General features: G+C 44.2%; 1 protein-coding gene across 1 annotated transcript in view; it reads left to right on the top strand.

Moving 5' to 3' along the window:
• Positions 1-20880, top strand: part of TMEM132C (transmembrane protein 132C) — a 169656-nt gene that overhangs the window by 44002 nt on the left and 104774 nt on the right. Inside the window, exon 2 of the mRNA XM_058851521.1 lies at positions 8638-9526. Coding sequence (XP_058707504.1) covers positions 8638-9526 — 889 coding nt within the window. The remainder of the gene's footprint in view (positions 1-8637; positions 9527-20880) is intronic.

The following is a 20880-nucleotide window of genomic DNA, read 5'->3' as shown; positions in this document are numbered from 1 at the left end:
GCATACAAGCAACTATTTAATACATGCAGGTAATAAAAATGTGCGTGCATTGCATCTGTAAGCATTCCAAATTCCTCCATGAAGGAGAGGAGGAGAAAGTAAAGAAGGATAAGTGGCCTCTTGACTTTTAAATTTAATTTTCATGTAAATAACATGCTTTTCTTTTTCAAGAGAAAAAGTATAGCATGTGGTGATTTTTCTGTCCTTTATGAAACTGTCCTGGTTTAGGGCAAATTTGGGAGAAAATATTTTACAATTTAACATCATAATCAACCCAGGACAGAAACTTTATTGATTTATACCAGTGGTGAAACTTTCCTAGGAGTGAAATTCTGCAACAGTTAATGCTGATCCAAGTCAGTGTTTCCAGGGTCTTTTTTTCTCCGTGATTTACATGTTTTACACCAAATTTGCAGATTCCTGGAGACGCCAGGCAGCAGAGGTTGAGGCTGTTGGTTCCCACTCAGAAAAGCTGCCAGACTAGAGTCTAATCTTGGCAGCATTTGCTCCCTTGCCTTGCCAAGTTCCATCCATTATCAGTGAGGCTCTTACATCCTCTTACCTGCCTCGCTTTGGTGCTTTCACCTGCTGCACGGGCAGGGCTGCTGTCCCTGCTCCTGCCTGCTTTCTGTGCTTGGCTTTGATAGAACCTGCTGGAAAACCCAGCTACACTGCCTCAGTTCCCTGTCTAGAGAGAGGAAAAATGATTGCAGCTGTTGGATATTCAGTTGCTGGGTTGGGAGGTCTGGAGGGGTTTATTCCCAGCAGAGTTCAGGATCCTGGGAGTACAGCCCTGAGATGTGAGTTGCCAGTTAGGAGCCTGTCAAGATGTGTGCTAAAAGTGTATTACAGACCCCAGGGAATGCCTGGCTCAAATCTGATTGTAACAAACCCCTTTTTCCTTTTCAGCCTTGGAATTACTCACTGCCAGGTTATACCTGGATCTTTGAGTAATATCCCTTGTCCCTGTGTAGTGCAAAGCCCAGTGGAGGCTGGGTCTTGGTGAGGGGCAATGTGAGATAAAGTCCTGTTGTTGATGTTGCTGGCTGGCTTTATTTTTAATTAATTTAATTTTAATTTAATTAAAATTTTTATTTTTAATTTACAAGAAAAATTATTTTCCCTTTCTGGGTGGTAAGGGGAAAACCATTGTAATTAATTTATCGAGTCCTCTGTGTCCTCCTCCTACACTTTTGGGTGCTCTTGGTTCTTGTTGGTTTTCCTGGCAGTGAAGAGTGCTGAACAAATTGCCCCATTCAGGCTCTAGGACCCTAATCTCTCTTTAAACAAGGAGCTGTGCAAAGCAATTCAGTGTCTAAACAGAGGAGTGAGTGCCTATCAGCATCTGACAGAGACTTAACAGCAGAGGAGAGCTCAGAGCTATTAAAAACTAGAGAAGGAGAGACAGGACAAGGAATTGATTCATTGCCAAGGCCAGAACTTGTTCAAGTTTGTAACTTACATCTTGCATGTTCCCATTTTTATGACATTTGAGTACTTTAAAAAAAACCCCAAGTGTACTGACTGTGATATTCGTGTATTTCCATCATTATGGCATTCTGGCCAAACTTGAAAACGTTGTGGAGGCTTTGGTGAGCCATCCTGTAAGGTTAAATGTGATACATCCCCTGCAGAGAAGTGTCTTTCACATAATTGTACTGCCATGAAAATGAAGCTTCTTCAGCAGGAAGATAATCAGTCCAGGTCTCTGAAAAGGTGCTGGTTGAGGTGGAAAATACCAACCACATTGTGTACTTCTTCCCCACTCTGTGGCTACCACTGGGGTTTTTTTGCCTGCTTTAAAGACCAGAAACCTCCCCAGACAGACAATGTTTTACTTGGTCTTTTGTGTGGTGAACTCAACGTGGTTTTGACTCGCAAGTCAATCAAACTGAATGATAGCTTCTCTCATTTCATCGCCAGAGAAACGGCGTTGCAGAGCTTTCCTGTGGCTACCATATGTTTTCGATGGAGCTGGCAATAAACTCTGGTGTTTTCAATCCTCCTCTTCTCTGCAGTGATCAGATGGGACGGGTGAAGTGCTGTTTGCTTTGTGCTTGCAGCGCTGACACGATGGGTGGCTGCAGAATCCGCGGCGTTGGCCACAATGAGGCGAGCAAAGGCCAGCCTGTGACATTTTGCCCACCGTGTGTTGCTCACAGGACACTGACATTTGCAGCCTCTGGCCAGCACAAAACCCAAGTACCTGAATATAGTGTCTGTATAGAAGTTTTCCAACCCTTTTCTCCTAACAAAAGCTTTCATTAGTGGAAATCAGAGTTCCAGGTATTTGTCTTTGACTCTGCACGGCAAACTCGCTTAAATAGGTCAGATGGCCTCGGCAGCAGAGACAATTGGGAATGTCAGCCCTGGGAGGGGGAGGGATTCCAGAAATCTTCACTGACCTTTGCATGTACACTGTTGTTTTTACAGACTCTTAAGGTCATCAACCAGTCTGAGAAAACCATTTATAGATTTCAGTCCTGAATGTCAGGCAGTCTTTGACTAACACAGCTCTGTGAAGAGAGGGTCACAGAGAAGATAGGCCTGTAATAAAAGGATATTTTGGTATTTTGCAGTCAAAGGGTGGGATGTACAGAACTGCAAAAAACTTTGGAGGCTGTTATTGAAATATTGGAAATGCTTTTCTAATGTACAGTGTCCTGAGAGTTCTGTGTTTCCAAATTAGACTTGAAAGCTTCTCTTTCCTGTTAGTGAAAAGGCTGTGCCTCACAAGCAGCTATTTGTGGTTTATACACGTGTCTGTTGTGTTGGTAATCCTGAGGAAAATGGAGCAACCTGACAGATGTTGGATAAGGCTTTAGAATGCAGAGGTCTAATCCTGGGCTCTAATCGATGCAGCTAAAACAAGGAGTTTTCCATGTGGTTAATGACTCTGCTCTGGATGTTCTGCACATCAGTGCAAGCATTCCCATCACCCTTTCGGTTCTGGGTGAGTTCCCTGGCAATGAGCTCCATCATCTAATCAAGCTCTGTTTGAAACACTTTTTTATCCATTTCAAATTCCCATCCTTTAGTTTTGGTGACCACCCTGTTGTTTTTGTGTTTCCAGGGAGTTCATGGGCTCCTGGTGCACCTTTGCTCAGTCCTTGCCTTGTGTGCTTGTCGTGTTCCTGACAGCTCTGAAATGCCACTGTTCTCCCTCTGCTGCAGAATGGGACAAGTGTTCACTTCTGTACTAAATCCAGGGTTGTCTGTAGAGCTTCAGTGAAGATTTGATCTGTGGTAATATCCAGAGGATAAATTCATTAAGGATATACTCTCAAAATGTGAGAGAAGTCTATTTAATAGAATATTATTGCAGTTTTTCATTTAACAGTGTACTGAATGAATGAAGTTAATCTCTCCCACTGAAATAAAATAGGAAATTTGTTCACAATAACTGGTTATGTCTCCCAATAATCTTTGCAGTGTGGTTTAATTGAACTCTGATCTAGGCTAAATAAGACTCTGTCTATATCTGGGCTTAAAATATGTCTGGTTGCTTACCAGGCTCTGTAATCCCATATATGTGAAGAGGAATATCCCATCCCAGGTCAGTCTGGTACAAACCTATCCTTGGACTTCAGCTTTCAGTTCAGGGAACTCTGGGCTCAAAAAATGAACTGCTAAAATAATTTTGTTAGCATTAGTTTTGTTTGATGTAATTGCCCTCACCAGGTGCTCACAGAATATTTGAGAATAGGCTGTAATTTCCCTCAAATGCTTGCTCTGTGGATTTCTTTGCTGGATTTGTTTGCAGAGTTTATTTTTAGTTTCACAAATTGGTGACCATAAGCATTTGACACTTGACATTGCCTGTGTGCAATTAGTCCAAGAGTGTCTCTGATTCCTCAGAGGATGATGAAGCACATCTGATGGGCACACGGGAGGAACAGAAACTGTGGCTCCTGCACTTGCCCTGCCATCCAGCTGATTTTCTGGAATGCTCACAGAGCTGTAGCTTTTAAGCCAGAAGGGAGGACGAGGCTCCAGTTATCCCTGGAACTCGTGCTGAGAAAAACTCGCTTTTCAGGGTGATCCAATCTGCACATGAGGACAGAGCAGCCATTGCTCCCTTTGCTGCAATAGTTAATCAACCTCACAGTTCAAAATCTGTTCCATATCCTCAATTTGAGCTTGGTTGGTTGAAGATTCCACTCAGCCTTTCCAGCAGCAAAATTTCCCATCTCTAGATGTTAAGAAAAGGGAGCTTGGAGGGGATGAGAGTACAGCTAAGGTCATTGTGAGGTCTGAGTGAATGTATTTGCTGAGCTCTAGTTCTGAGCAAAACATTGCTACAAAGATTTCTTACACTGTGAAGTCACTAAATGTGACTGAATGTGGTGCTGGCACAGAAAATTAAGGGAAAATGAACCAGCAAGCGTAGCTGTTGACATTTTGTGGTGAAGGAAACATCTGTGCTGATTGAAGTGAATCTTCCCTACTTTCATTCTTCTGTAGTTCCTGAGCTGGAATATGTGATTTGCTCTGCAAGAGCAGGACTGAGGTAGTGGAAGGTGGAGTCAGAAGAGAATTCATGGAGGGGGATTTTGTTTGGTTTGTGTAAGGTGCTCATCCCTGTGCAGGGGCAGGTGGGAATGGGTGTTCATGGAAGGAACAGGGATGATCTTCTACAGCATGTGCAGGATTTTTGGTGATGGTGGTGCTGTGAATAATATTGGGTAGGATTTGTTTCTTAAAACTCTGGTGGCATGGAAGTGAAACAAAAATGCAAATCAATCTGGGGCAGCATTCAGTTATGGGTGGGTTCAGGAATGGAGGAAGGGTAAAGCTGTGGGGAGAAGGAGGGATAAGATCCTGCTTTAAAAATGACAGAATTCTCATGGGAGCTGAGCTGTGCTGCTGTGCTGGGGTTCCAGGAGAACACAGAGGCACAGGAAGATGTTCAGCACTTTTCCCCTGGCTTGTCCCCTGCAAGGGGCAATTAGAAATGTGCTGAGGGCCAGACAAGGTGCAGGGAGGGCTTCTCCCATCCCTCCTCCTTTGCATGGGCAGATGTCTTCTGCTCCTCACTGGCTTCTCTGGCTCAGAAGCTTCTGGCTGAGGGGACAGGCAGATGGTTGCCTTGAAGGCTCAGTGGCTCATCAAACATCAGGCACTGAAGATCCGTGGCCACTGGCCAGTAATCTCCCACCCACGAGCTAAACCCTTAATTCCCTGCCCAAAAGAAAGTCACTTCAAACCAACCTCATAAAAGAAAAACTCAAAGATATTAAGCTTTTATGACTGTTCCAGTGAATCCAGCACCCAGGGCTCCAGCTCCATGTGAAATACCCCTGAAGAAAATTCCTCTTATGCTGGAATCCAAGAAATAATAATAATAATAGAGATCAGAAGTCACGGTTTCCCATCCAGTGAGCTCACGGGGTTGCAGGAATTTGAGCTGCTCTGTCACACTGGAGCCAGTGATGTGCTTAGCAGATGCCTGCTTGGGTTCAGATGAAGTGCTGCAGAGGCATATGATGCCAGAAGAAGGATTAAAAAGTCACCAGGCTGTTAGAAAGAAGAAGTAATTACTTGTAAGCCTTCACTTTTGTTCTTGGCTAATACTGGCTGTGTTTGATGGTTGTTAACCTCTTCCATGCAGGGCTTTGTCTCTGAGCTGTAACTCCTGCTGGATGATGGAAAGGGGTAAAGCACTTTAAAATGTGAAAATCTGCTCCAGAGCACCTGAAAGCACTGAGAGGCAGAGCTGCTTTATTAAAAGTTAGTTTTTCAGGTAGATAAAGTAAACACCGCTTAATGGTTATTTAAAATAATAACTCGTGATGTGAAACTCAGGAAAACCCAGGGTATCTTGTTTAAATAGATACTCTGATAAATTAAAGAGCTTTGAAACTGAGCTGATGAAGCATACAAAAATATTCTCTGGAAATGTTGGTAATTAATTATACCAGGATGTGAAAGTTATTGGGTAGAGATGAAGAGAATAGAACAAATCCCTTAAGTGATGGCCTGCAGTTGCTGATGCATGACGTTGGGATTCTAAAAATAAAATGGACAATTTTAACTACCAGCTTTATCAGTAAAAGGCTTAAAGTGCTTAAATAAATTGTCTAAAGTACAGCTTTCAGTATAGAAATACAGGAATCCATTATGTATGGTATGAAAGTGGGTGGAACACTTTAGACAACAATAAAAAAGTGAATTCTTTTTTTCTTTTTGCTGTCAGTCTGGCCACGTGGGTTTTGCTGTTTGTGTTCAGCTTATTAAGGCAGGAGTTGAATGACTGTTATAATATTGGGCCAAGCCCTACATACCTCGTGCATGTGATTAACCCAGGATAAATGAAGTGCCTGCAGAAATGAGCCCACTGTCTGTCTGAGGATAATGTGCTGCAGCAAAAGTCCTGGGAATTGCACAAAACCAGCTGCTAAGCCTCCAGCTTAGATCCTGACCAACAACCCTTTGAAATCACAGGACTTCACTTGTCTCTGCAGCCTGCTGAGTTTATTTCTGGTTTTTGTGGCTCTGTTGAAGGCAGAGATTCCCTCAGGAGCAGTGGGGCTGTGTCTGGAGTATCCCTGGTCATGAAACACTGCAGCAAATTGTATCTGTGTGCTTAAATCAGTCCCTGCTCCCCCTGTCCAAGCGTTTATTGCTTCCCTTAACCACAGCCCCTCTGGTACCACGGGGCTCCTGGCTGAGCAGCAGGACACCTAGGAGAGAAAATCTCATCAGTCACCAAGTCAAATTCAGTAGCCAAAGTGGCCAGCAAGAAATGGGCTTCTTGTCCAGCACACCAGGTGTTTTCATTTCAAAGAACATTGATATCTGTCACTAGCATGTCAGTGATGGCTTTTTGCAGAGGGATGCAGGGAGGTGAGCAGATCCCAGCAGCCTCATCCAGGGAGGCTGAGAGGGCTTAGAGAGGAAACTCCTGCCTTAGGAATTCAAACTCTTTGTTCTGCTGCTGCACCAAAGAAATCTGTAGCTTTTCCTCTTTCCTTGAAAGGTCCATGGTCCAAAGTGGATCTTCCTTGGGTTTCTTTTAGGAGTGTTAGAGCACTTTGGGATGGAAGCCTGACAGACTCAGGTAAGAGAAATCAATCAGCTCTGGAGGTGCATTTGTAACATCTTTTTCAGCAGAATTAAAATGTGTGCCAAGGATTGGAGCCTTGCAGGGCTGTAACAGTGGGCTAAACCGATGTTTTGTATTTTAAATGTGATTCTGCCTGGCAGAGAGGGTGCTGTACTGGTAACTCACTGTTTCTTTTCCTATTTTTACCATTTTGTTTAAATTTCTGTCCAGTCAAGGCAGTTTGCTCAGTTACGAGAACAATTCCTACCATCCAGCGGTGGTGCATGAATTAAACATGAGAGAACACATCTTAATTCTTTATTTCAAATTTATGGCTGCTGTCCTTTGAGAGTTCTGATTTCCCCCTCCTCTACATTTGTCTTTTTCTTTTCTTAATTACCTCACACCTGCTTTCCAAAGCTCTTCCCTTCCCTGCACCCTGGCATTGCACACTCCACAGGACGGCAGTGGGGCTGTCTGTCAGCAGCCATTTGGTGTCATGACAGGTATCGATTGTTTATTCATTACTTGAAAACATTTAATTAAATTTGACTGCATAATTAGCACGTTAGCAGCCAGACATGCCAGGGCAGCAAATGTGATTTGCAGAAATGCCCAGGCTGCAGCCCTTTGTGGGGAAGGTGGTAGGACAGCGTCTCTGTGGGGTGTTTTGGGATCCTCAGGTGTTCCTGAGTTCCAGATGGATCTGTGCATTCTTTGTTGCCCTTCTGGTTACCTTTACTCTTCAAAGAGCTGAACCTACACACAACTTTAAATCCTGATTCTGCTGGGATTTCCTGAGAGCACTGGAACTGAGGGCAAGCTCTGTTTTTTCAATGCTCAAGAAGTCCAGCAGTAGATGCATTCACCTTCTGCACCTATAGCCAATCCTGTCACTATGAGTTAGGAAGAGGGGTTGTAAGCTGTATGACATAATCAACGTGTATTTTAATTCTTCTCCACTGTTATCTACCCTAATTTAGACAATACATTTTGCCTTTCAAAAATGTGTTGTTAATCTTAACAGGAGAACATTTAGGTCAAAAGTTTCAAGCTGAAACTTGAACTTGGCCAGCACCTGCTGATTCTCTCTGTGTGTATCTTATACATTAGTACTTGTTGAAATACTTCTGGATTGTGATGCCAATCTGCATTTAAAGGACTTAGGAAATTGAGGCACTGTCAGTGTTTTACCACAGGGATATGGACTATAGTGCCAGGAACAGTAATACAAGAGCAAGGTTGCTTGACAGAGAGAGAGAAATGGTTGTGTGTGTGTGTGTGAGTCCTGAGAAAAGCAGTTTCTTTGCCCCTAGAGCAGAAAATCCCTTTGATATCCTGCAGGGCTGGTGACTAGCAGCCCTGGGGGCTGTTGGCCATTGGGCTCTCCTGACATGCTACATTTTATTTTCTTTTGCAAATGTAATGCAGAAAAGAATTATCTATATCTGAACATGTAGCTACCCTGTAAATATTTCTTGTCTGGAACAATGCTTGTCCCTAATTTTACCAGGTGGCTCCACTGAGGTTGTGCTAAGTGTCCCTTTGAATCCATAAGCAGACTTGGTCTAACTCACCTTTTCTTTTATTAGTGACAGAGTGTCGAGGGGTCTTGGACAATAATCAGCGATTTTCTTCACTGCCAACGTACCTCCCTGTGAGCTACCGGCTCTTCAACGCCGAGACATCTTTCTTCCTCAAGGAAGCCAACCAGGACTTCATGAGAAATTCCAGTTTGCAGTCCAGGGTGGAGTCATTCTTCCCATACAAAGCCAAGAGACCGCCCGTGTTGAACGCCAGCTACGGCCCCTTCTCCGTGGAGCAAGCAGTGCCCCAGGACCTCATGTTAACTTCCAGCTCCTTTGGATCCGCCAACAAATTCACCTACAACTGGAAGCTCAAGGCCTTCATCATGAGCACCAAGATCTACCTGAGCAAGCCCAGGGTGCAGGTGCTGTTCTACATCGTGGGCAGGGACTGGGACGAGTACAGCCCCGCGGAGCGGCTGCCCTGCCTGCGCGTCTTCGCCTTCCGCGAGACGCGCGAGGTGCGCGGCAGCTGCCGGCTCAAGGGGGACCTGGGGCTGTGCGTGGCACAGCTGGAGCTGCTGCCCAGCTGGTTCAGCCCCCCCAGCGTGCTCACGGGCCGCAAGAAGCCGGCGGAGCAGCCAGAAGGGAGCCCCGTGGAGCTTTACTACACGGTGCAGCCCGGGGACGAGAAGGGCGAGTGCACGGCCGAGGATATCCGCAAGGGCAACGCCATCCGGCCCGGCAAGGATGGCGGGGATGAAAGCACGTCCCACCTGCAGAGGATTGGCTCTGTCAGCCTCTACCGCGGCCAGGAGGCCTCCCAGCTCACGGAGCTGAGGCTGGACAGCAACGTGGTGGTGTGGCTGCCCTCCAAGCCGGTCAAACAAGGGGAGGTTGTGAATGTCTACGTGACAATTGCCAACAATTCCACGGTGGATCAGTTCATCCTCAGGTAAGGAGGTCGGCTGGGCGCGTTTCTGACACGGTGACACACAAAGGTGATGGGGACATGGGATGAATCTCAACTGATTTGAAGCTGAAGGTTGCTCCTAGTCACTGAAATGCCTTATTTTCCTCTTTGCACGCTGTGAGCTGGACTGAAGGCCCCCATCACTGGGGGGTTTTTAGCGTGTCTGCCGTGCCGTTTATCGCAGGCCCACGGTGTGCAGCAAGGTACAAAACTGCTGCTTTGGCAGGGCCCTTTCTGTGCCATGACAGACAGCAAGGCATCAGAAAACTTCTCTGCTTTATGGCGCTTTTAAAATCAGGTTTTTATTGCACAGGCATGGAGTTTGAATGTAGAAAAACGTCAATTACCTGCTTTTCTGAAAGCTTGCCTCTCCCACACACAGAGTGGTTTTGTTAGGAGAGCTCTGTAGGGAGGGTTTAACTATCCACTTGCAGTTAAGCAGTGTTTGTCTTTGGCAGCACATTTGTCCTTTAAATAAAGCCCAAGGTGTTTGATATTGCTGCTGCCTGCAAGGGGCTGTTAGAAGCGAGTGCCATTATTTTGGACAGGAGTGGGAACACAGAACTGCCTTACTGGGTCAGATCGCTTCCCTTTTATTTTCATTTTTAGCAGTTTCCCTACCGATCAGATGAAAATCCTTTGAGGATGACAAAGACTGGGAAACTTGTTAATCACTGAAAAATTTGATGTATCTTTTTTTAACTTGTTACCAGGCTTTAAATTCAGTGGAAATTTCCACGGTGATAAGCAACAATTGCTCTTAAAGCCTCAGGGAATCAGTTTCCCAAAAGATTGTGCACATGAAAGAATTTATTTCTAAGGCTTATATGAATTAGATTAATACATAGTTGACAACCACCGAGGAGAATAGCCTTTAGAACAGGAAGTGTCGCATGGCAGATAAAAGGCTTTTCTTTGAAAAAAGGGGGATTTTAGTCATCTCAGAACCACTCTGGTGTTTGCAGCTTTGGTTAAATTGGCGAGATAATCTCCTGGACACCTGTTTACCGAGTGAAACCTCCGTGCTAGAAGTATTTTCTGATGTTGTTACTTTTCTTCTGTTGAAAATCCCTTTACACAAAGTAGTAGAAGCAGAATACTTTTGCACATAACAAACATAGCTGTGGTGAAAGAAGAAATCCAGAGGCAGTGAGCTGGGTGTTTGTTGGGTGAATGGGAGTGAGGATCATTCTCTGAAGGTCTTTGCCACTGCCTTTATTTTCCTGAAATGAGAGTTGAAGATAAACAAGCCTGTTGAAATCTGGGGCTGTATTTCTTTGCTCAGAAATGAATCTGGCTGAGAGGTGCAGGAGACTGAGATGGGAATGTGGGATGTTGGTAATTGCCTGAGTGACTTGCAGTTATAGACAGAGAGGATTTGGTTTATTTTTGGGAACATTTGTCTGAAATGCACAGTCTGACACAGGTTGGTGTATTGGTGGTTCTGTGCCAGCACAAATGCAGAGCTCAGGCCCTGTTCTCTTGCTGAAAAAGCCCTTTAGGTGGAAAGACAATTTGAATTTTTGCTTAATGTTACTTTAAACCAGATACAAGAGTGCGAGAGGCTGAAAAACTTAAGATTTTTTTTAAGTGGCTTTTTCTTATTTCCAGTGGGGATGGGCAGGTGGTTGTTGTCTTCAGGGCTGCCTGACTTGCTGTAACCCAGCCCTGCTCAGTGTGCCTCCTCCTCTCCATGACCAAGGCAAGAAAATGAACGAGAGATGTTCCAAAGCATCTTGGGTTTGAAATGTCCAGGATCTCCCAGAGCCAGGGATCTGTGCTAAGGCACGAAATGGGAGCTGTGCTTGAGGTGTACAGGAGAGGAGCTCCACGCAGAGGAAATGAAATGTTTTTTGCTGTTTTCCTGGCAGCTGACCCCGCTGGCAGAGGCTGTGTGGGACCATGCACCAGTCTGAGCTCTGTGGCTCATTGTGCTGTTTGCAGAGGCTCTTCCAGCGGCAGAGGGTTGGTGAAAGGCTGGCAGGACCAAGTTCTGTGCTGGAAATGTGATGTCCTCAGTGCAACTCCAGAGGTGTGGAAGGGTGTGGAGTGCCTGAGTCTGGGGAAGAGCCCAGGGAGCAGAGCAGGGAGCAGCAGTGCATATGCTGGGGCTGCCTGGGGGCCCCCTTAACCTTCTCCATGGCCATTCCCCAGCTCTGAGAGAGCTGTGTGCCCTCATCCTCCTGGGTTCCCAGCACAGCAAGCCCTACATCCTATGACATGCACTCACATTTAATCATCCTAAAGAAAAACACACCACACATTATCCCCAGGCACAGTGGGCTTGTTTATTTTCTGCTCCTTGTATATTATTCATTGAGGTATTGCAACATGAAGAGCTGAAGCAAACAGCATGTGATCATTGCTTGGGGGGTGGGAAATAATAGCTACAAATCTTCTCTGGCAAAAGGGGAGCAGGCTGGTCTGAATGACCTCATAGCCACAAATCATGGCAATTGAAAGTGTGGTCTTAAATGGTGTCTTAATTCAGAATCCTGGTACTGTATCTGTGAATTTATCAGTGTTCTTCAGTTGTGTCTTAGTGCAGAATCCTGCTACTGTATCTGAATTTATCAGTGTTCTTCAGTTGTGTCTTAGTGCAGAATCCTGGTGCAGTATCTGTGCATTTATCAGCCCAGACTGGATAAATAAAATATAAAATAAAGTAAATTTATTTTAGTAAAGTAAATAATTTTAATAAATAAAGCCCAGGAGGATGGGTGGTGTGGCTTGTGCAGGGTAGTGCATTAGTGCTGTAGGAGCACCATGTGGATAAACACAGCTCCTCCTTTCTTGCGCCCAGTGAGCACAGGAGTGTTGTGGGAACAATCCAAGCCATCCTGAGAGGTTGTAGGTCCTGTTCCTGTCCTGCTGTGTCACCTCTGGTAGGTCTTTACAGGCATTTTCTATCTGCAAAACAGAAAATGCAAACACTGTCAGCATCACCCTTGGGAGTGTCCAGTCCTGTTACTGCAGGACTTTGATTTCCTTTCATGGAAGGGGTTTCAGGTTTGCCTTATGTTATCCACAATAATATGAGTGGGAAAATCTTTATTAAAGATCTGAAGGAATAGAGAAGGGAGAGGAAAATATTGCCCTGCTTTCCTACCACTGGATTTCTGGGTTCCCAGAAGAGAGATGAATTACACTTGCTGCTGATGGTACAGTGAGGAGAATTACTGTTACCTCTAGCAGTTGGTAAAGTATGAACAGCAGGAAAGAAGCATCACTACAGGAAACAAAATAAAAAAAAACCCAGCAATTTTAAAAATGAAGAACATTGAGTCTTGTGTCCTTCCCAGAGCTGCCAAAAATTGTTACCACAGGTTTCATCTGGGCTACCAGGATTGTCACCTCTCCAAGTGCTGTTACACTCTTTTCTAATCTGAGTCTTCATTTTGAGTGCATTGTCTGTGAGGATTGGAAAGGAAAATCCTCAGGGCATGACCTTGTTCTTGAATGCTTTCCTGAGCTGCTCTCCCACCCAGCAGGCTACAGGAGAGGGAAGGAAGCAGAGCCATCCTGAAAAGAAGGAGTTCTTGTGGGGTTGGCTTGTTCCTGGATGTGATTGATGGTGCTTGAAGGTGAGGAGGATGAGCTGGGGGCATCAGGCAGCTTTGGAAAGGTCCTGTGTGCATTGCTGTGTTTGCTCTGGAGTCTGAACACTTCCCCAGGTAGCTGAGCATGGAAGGATGCTGCAGCTGTTCTCCAGTGCCATGCCACATCTGGCTTGGCAGAGCCCTGTCAGCACAGGGCAGGCAAAAGGAGTGGCAGTGCTGGGTGCTGTCTGTCACTGAGCTGGGCAGAACATCAGCTCTGACTCACTCTGCACACAACCTCATTTACAGCAGCTACTGAGCAGGGAAAGTAAAGACAAAGGGGATGAAGTTGTTATATCCTGATTAGAGAAAAGAGGTGTAACACAGGAGTGTTTTCCTCTTCCCTTCAGGCTTCTTATTAGAGATTTTGCAGCGTGCTGCACCTGGAGGGATGGAGGTTGTAATGAGTGCTACCTTTGTCCAGTAAACAAACCAACCCAACACAATGGATAATTAGGAGTAATAATAAATCTACAAATTGGATAAGGATAAATGCAGGGAGGAAAGCTATTAAAGCCATGAACTGGGACAGCTTTTACATTTCAGTGCCTAATGAGTATTGACAGCAGGGCTGTGGTGGGTGGTGCTGGCAACAGCTGAAGGACCTGGAGGAGGAGGATGCATGTGAAGAGCAGCACCAGAGGTAGAAAAGGTTGTTATGGTCATAACATCTGTGTAAGAGCTTGGGAACCTCAATGTAAAAAGCCATTTTGGAGGAATTGGTCACAAAAAAGAGAGATCTTCAACTCTAACTCTGCCAGTTTTGCATGAAAGACCTGTTTGAGCCTCCCTAGGGCATATAAACCTCTCTGAGGAGCTTGGCACTGCCCTCAGCTGTACCTGAAGGAAGCAAAAATAGGAATGTTTTCAGGCAGGTACTGTTTGCTTTCAGATAGTGACATTTTAATTGTGCTATATGATGAAACAACCTTTACTACCCTGAAATCTGTACTTAATTGTTGGTTTGTTAGGTCTGGACACTGCAGAGTGGTGGCATCATGGCAAACACAAGTGACACTGTAATGAGGAGCTGAAGTCGATGGTATCAAAATGTGCAAAACCTAAACCAGAGCTGGAATCACTCTAAGTTTTGTGTTTACCCAGAATTTGGGATGCATTATCCCAAGGATTTATTTTCCACAGTAAATGGAATGCACTCTTTCAGCTCTGAAGTGTGTTTTTTTGACACTGATTCATATTTAAAAGCAGCAGAGCTTGGAGTGAAATGAAGAGAGACAGAAGAGTTTGGTGGGATGCTCTTCTGGGTGTACATGTGCATCTCCAGACGGCAAGAATTGCAACAAAACATTTTTCATGTCCTATGCACCTTTGCATTGCTTAAATATTTAAGAGTCATTTCACTGCATGAAAGCATTTCAGGTGACATCTGAAAGGAGAGGGGTTTGAATCCCCTGGAGTTGGTTTTGTTGTGTCATTATTTCAGGCTATATTTTTATTGGAAAATGGAGCTGGTTTATGGCATTGATAGGGCCCCTAAAGCCAGCTGCTAGTCCAGAGTTGCTTTGCAAAAATGCCCAGAGCTGTGAATTATGACTTGAAGGGGTTTTATATATTTCATTGATGAAGGTTTATATACTTCACTGTCTGGTGTTCAGCCTTGTGAAACTTTAAACCTTACTGGGTTTTGTTTTGTTTTATTTTCCCTTCTGTAGAAGGATCAGTAAGCTTCACATCTACAGTGGAGCAGGTTATTGAAAGAAAAGTCCACTGAGGGGATTATGGTTTTAGCAAGTGCTGAGGTACAACAGTACCTTGCAGGTTCTTTGGTGAGATTTTTCCAAAGTAAATTCATAGCAGTGGTGCCACGAGTTTGGATATTCTGCTCCAGTGAGCAATGGGTGCTGGAGCACTCCTAATTACCATTTCCTAGAGAACCTCACACACTGAAGGGGGAATATTTCCCAGTGTGGCTTTAAAAAGCATTTGTGATGTAAAAAAATACTTCTTCAAAGAAGGGAATGTGTTAATGCTATTTTGGGAGAGTGGCACTGCTCTCCAGTTTAATTTCATTAGCCCTTAGCAGGCACTTTTCAGGGACATTGGTGTCACAGCACGGGCAGCTGGCTCCTCCAAACTCATGTCCCAGAACTGGGGAGGATGTCCTTCAACATCTGAGAAAGGAGCTTCTCACCACAGCAAGAGAAGGAGGGAAGGGCTCACTGTGCTAGCAGCTTAACAAAGTTTTAAAAGTAATTATTAACTTGAAATTGCAGCTAGCTAGAAAAGAGAAAACAGGCACTCTTCCCCTCTTCTCTTTAAATCTGCGCTGCCTGAGAAACCTTTGGAACAATTCTCCAACGAGATGTCCTCATTACTACTGAGAATAAGCCATGGATTTATTGTTGGGAGGCTGATTGTGTGTTCCATGCATTGGAAATGATTTGCTGATTGACCAGGACAGGCTGAGGAGCACCAGGAGGACACTGCTGAGTGCAGGAGCTGAGCAGGGCAGTTCCAGCTGGAGCCTTCATCCCACAAACATCACCACTGCCACCCCAGGCAGCTCCTGCACAGCTGAATTCTCTTTGTCTCTGGAAACAGGTTTTCCCAAAGTGTGCATCTGTGAGAGCTCTGAGCCAGGTCCAGGGATAACTCCATGGAACTGTAAACAAACCTCAACTATATATAAACATTTATATAGAAATATATATATTGCTATATAGAAATATATATACTGCTATATAGAAATATATATGCTGCTATATACAAATATATATACTGCTATATACAAATATATATACACTACTATATACAAACATATATACTGCTATATACAAACATATATACTGCTATATACAAATATAGATACACTATATACAAATATAGATACACTATATACAAATATAGATACACTACTATATACAAATATAGATACATTACTATATACAAATATATATACTGCTATATACAAATATATCTACACTACTATATATAACTATATAAAAATATAACTATTCATAAATATATAAATAAATACAAATATAAACATAGTATCTATACACACTAAATATATAGTGAATATATTTATATTTATAAATTCTCTGAGCCAGGTCCAGGGCTATCTCCATGGAACTGTAAACAGACCTGAACTATATAAAAATACTCATATATAAATACATATTCTACTATATACAAATATATACACACTACTATTTATAAACATATATTACTATATATAACTATATATAAACATATAAATATATATATGTAGCTATACATTAACATATATGTACATGATACATAAATATGTAAATACATATATAAGCATTGTGTGTATATATACATATATATACACACATATATACATACATATATACACACACATATATATACATACATATATATACATATACACACACACACACATATATATATATTTTTATATATATATATATTTATATATATATATATTTATATATATATGGAACCACCAGGCTGCCTGGAGATGAGGCACCACTATTTCATTCCTGTTTACACTGTTAGCCACTTGTGTCTCTCGAGTTACAAGCGTTAATTAAAGCCTTGGTTCCCTGCCTAATTAGTGCCAATGGTGGCTCGTTAGCAGATCACACCGTGTAAACCCCAGTGCTCCCCAGGCAGCAGTGAGGAGGGAAATCCCACTCTGCTGGGAGCTGGATAATGTTTTGTGGCTGTGTGAAAACAGGCTGTGATTTGCTGCATCGGGGGATCTCCTGGGAATCCTCAGTGTGATTATCTGCCAAGCTGGTGGGTTCCAGTGTGAGCCTGTGGGTCTGAATGGAAATGAGCATCCCTGAGAAAAATCCAGCCTTTAAAACCTTCTCACATCTGTTGGAGCTGCAGAAGCAGGAGTGACCTGCTGGAGTCTTACTGGGAGGGTCACCAGCAGCCCCCAGCTCAGAGCTTGCAGGGAGGAGAATTTGGGATGGAAGGATGGGTGGGGTAATCCAGGAGTGGGTACCTGTGCTAGCAGAACTGTAAAATCTGATGGGTTTATTGTTTTATTGCTGCTCGTGGTGCTTACTGTTTAAGACAGAAAGTGTCAGATTGATTGAAGTTTCTGTTCTGGCAGAATGCTGCCCTCACTGGTGACAGCACAGGCACAAGAAATTACATTGTTTACATGTTCTTTTCGCAGTTAAAACTCACACAAAAAGCAGAAGGATCTTGGGAAGAGCTGCTCTGCACTGAGGGGTTAATTTGTACAGAATGCTGAGCTTTCCTATAAACTACAGAATCTTTGAGTCCAAGTTTTGCCACCTTTGGGACCCCCTTGGATGTGTTTCCTTGAAGTCCCACCCTGCCCTGGTGCGCTTCTCTTGAGGGAGGTGTGTGCTGTTGTGTGTAGGATTCTCTTGAAAAGCAAGTTGCATTTCTACAGACTCTGAATACACAGAAGAGCTTATTAATTCATAGCTGAGATGAGACTGGGTTAAAAGGAAATTCAGCATTTCTTTTGTTTGTTTGCCTGGTTCCTGGTGTGTTACAAAGTGTCTATATTAGCAAAGCTGCCAGGGGGTTAATTTGCACTAACAGCCTAATCATCTCCAAAGACATCATTTTAGGATTTCATATTGCTGCTTAGATCAGCAAGACTAGAGAAAGGAAGGCTTGAGAAGCAGTGTGGGTCTTGGGAGAAAAGAAAAATGGGGGGAAGCACTTCAGACATAGCCCTCTGCATTTTCAGCTGTCAGGCTGCTTAGAAGAATCTCTTTTTCATCCAAGCTGTGGCTCTGAGATGTAACCCTTCATTTCCAAAGTGCCACGAGAGCGAGCACTTCACACAAGACAGACGGGCTCATTGAGGGGAATATGTGGCACTTAGCAAAATCTAGAGCTTGATTCCTCAACCTCTCTGATTAGTTGCTAACCAGAACACATAAATACTTGTGGGTCATGAATCACAGCTTGGTTTTGCAGATAAAAGTGTCTGACAGAGCACACCATAAAGTCATGTTTAGTCTTTCCTTCAGCCCAGGAGTGCTGGGGAAGAAGTTCATCCCTACAGGTGATCACTGAGGCAAAAATGTTGTTACAGCCCAGCCTGAGGGGTTCCTTATTTGGCATATTGGACATGTGTGGATGCTGTTTTGGGGATAGTCAGGACTAGGTTCAGCATAGCTTTCCAGAAATGAGGTGCTGTGATGGTGATTGCTGGAGTCACTGAGTCACTCCCTGTGCCTGCTCTCAGCAGGTTGTACAGATACCACCAGTAGCAACACAAATATTTTTCTGCTTGAGGTTATGTCTAGCTTAGAAAAAGCCTTGATTGCATTGAGAATTCTTCCTATGGAAAGGAAACACCAGCCCACAGTAGGAGCCTGTCACTTAGGAACAGGCCCAAATTTAGTCCTGTCGAAAGTAATGAGAATATTCACAGGCTTTAGGCTACATTTTATTCCTCTGGATTCCAGACATCCATGAGAGGCCACATTAGCAGCAGCTTCTGATTTTCCCTTCTATAGCAGCCTGATTACAGTTTTCCAGTAGAAGGGAATGACAAAACCATTTTTTTTGGTGTGTACTTAGTCACTGTTGGCTGTGTGATGATGATTGTGGGCAATGCAGCCTTGTAATACTGGTTTTTGAGACAGAAGATGATAAAAGGCTGCTTTTAAAGCTGTAATACATTTGTGAAAAGAACAGAGGTGGCCCGAGCAGGGGCTCAGGGCAAACACAGTAAAGGGCAGGCAGCGTGTCACAGGTGAGCTGTGGGGACAGGAGTGTCACAGCCCCGCAGGGAACAGCCCAGTGGTGCTCAAGGAGGTGGCTTGGGGTCCCTGAGACAGGACTTTGGTTTGTGGGAGGGTCCTGATGTCCTCAGGATCCATGAGAGTGGTGGTTCCAGATGGAAGGAGCTCAGCAGAGTCTGGAGGGCAGCAGCAGCACCTCGGGGCTCAGGTCCCTCAGCTGGTGACAGTGACTTTCACAGGAGCTCTCAGTGGTGGCTGTCAGTACCCTAAACCAAGCTAGCCAAAGCCCTGGACAGGATCCTGCAGCCACAGCCCAGCCTGGGCACAGCACGTGAGGATGATGTGGAATCTCCCTTTTCCCCAAGGGTACTGCTGAAGATTTTTTCTCTTATCTATCTGAGACGATGCTACTGTAATTTGTACTGGGCAGAAATATTGAGTGAGCTGAATGAAGATTTTATCAGCTGGCTGTAGATAGTGACAGCTGGTTAATGTTAATATCTTCTGAAAGATCTTTAAAGAAGTCTTGAATAGTTGTGCAGAAATTAATACGCCTCATCCCTCTTTGTGTTACCAAAGTGGGGCTGTGCTGTCATCTCCAGCCTGCATTCTTTAATTTTCACAGCATCAGGTGATGGCTTCTCTGTCCATTGCTATGGTAACTGCTGCTTTATTTCTTACTCAAAGAAAACATTCGACATAAACCCCACCACAAGGCCTTTTTATTCACTGTGCACACCTAATGGATGCCAGAGCTGAGCAAACCTGTCAGCTGTGCTGGATAAACTGCAGGGCTCCTGCCCTGTGTGCAACTGGTGGCACCTCTGGGGACACCTGGAATTTTGTGTCAGCTACTTCAACTCTGCTTTTATTCCTGCCCATGTTTAATTAGATTTCAGATAGTTCAGGGTGGAAACAGTCCCTGGCTGGGTGTTGGTAAGTGCTGTGGGGGAATGGGATCTAACAGCAGATGAGGCATGTGAACTTTGTTTTTGCTCTTAAACAGCTCCATTTTGAAGTGGAATTGATCTCATGAACTTTTGGCAGTTGTTCAAAATCTTTCCCAACCTTTTTGTGAACACTAATGAGGGGAGTAGCATTTCTTTCCCTGTGTTCTGTTTTGTTGCCTTAAAACCCCCAAATGTCTCATGAAAAGCTCTATAAAACTGCAGTAGCCCAAGTCCCCTCCACAAGGCTCTGCTACCCAGGTCACTCCAAATCTCTGTTCCTCAGATCCTCTGAGTGATGCAGATGCAGAATAAGGTGTCAGCAGCTCCTCCCAGCATGGGCACCTTACTTTGAGTCCCCCCACCCCTGTGCCACCCCTGCCAGGGACAGCTCTGAGGTCTGGCTCTTCAAGAAAGAAGGAATTTTCCTGGTAAAATGTCTTCAAGTGTTTGCTAGGGTTTTCCCTATTCCCTATCACAATTATCTGATAAATGTGGCAATTATCAATTCATCTTAGAGTGAAAAAAATTACAAAGAAACAATTTAAAAATCTAATCATTATCTACAAGAAGAGGCTTGCATATTCTGTTTTTCAATCCTGCATGACTTTAGATGGAACCTCATTAAATGTCTCTCCAGCCCTCTTAGCTTCATCTCTATTAACTCTTCCAGGGGTTTCCCAGGAGGAATTGACTCTGCACCACCTTGCAATAGAATCCAGCAGAGTTTAGTGTGACAGAGCATTTTATTGGAGTGCTGAGATTGAAGATGCTGGGCATGGAATGGAGAGCAGGGTTTGCAGGGTTTGCAGGCTCTGAGCCCCAGCTCTGCAGGAGCTTTTCCTACAGAGAAAAAGGGAAACTGTCCTCGTGTGCAGGGACTCTCTGGATCAGGACTGTGCTTCCTGAAATGCCTCATCCTGCAGGTGGGAATGTGCTGGCCCTGCAGTGAAAATTGTTGAAAGGGGTCTCAGTGCTCAGCTGGTTGATCAGGGGATGCTTTTGTGTTTCTGGAGGGTTATTTCAGTCCTACAGTTTGCTCTGTTTAAGATATTTCTGATACTGCTTTGGGGGTACCCCTTTTTCCACGCCAGGAG

This window comes from Poecile atricapillus, chromosome 16 (genome assembly GCF_030490865.1).
Source record: "Poecile atricapillus isolate bPoeAtr1 chromosome 16, bPoeAtr1.hap1, whole genome shotgun sequence".
Classification (NCBI taxonomy): domain Eukaryota; kingdom Metazoa; phylum Chordata; class Aves; order Passeriformes; family Paridae; genus Poecile; species Poecile atricapillus.
The sequence above is the reverse complement of the archived record's forward strand: the minus strand, read 5'-3'. Positions and strand labels throughout refer to the sequence as shown.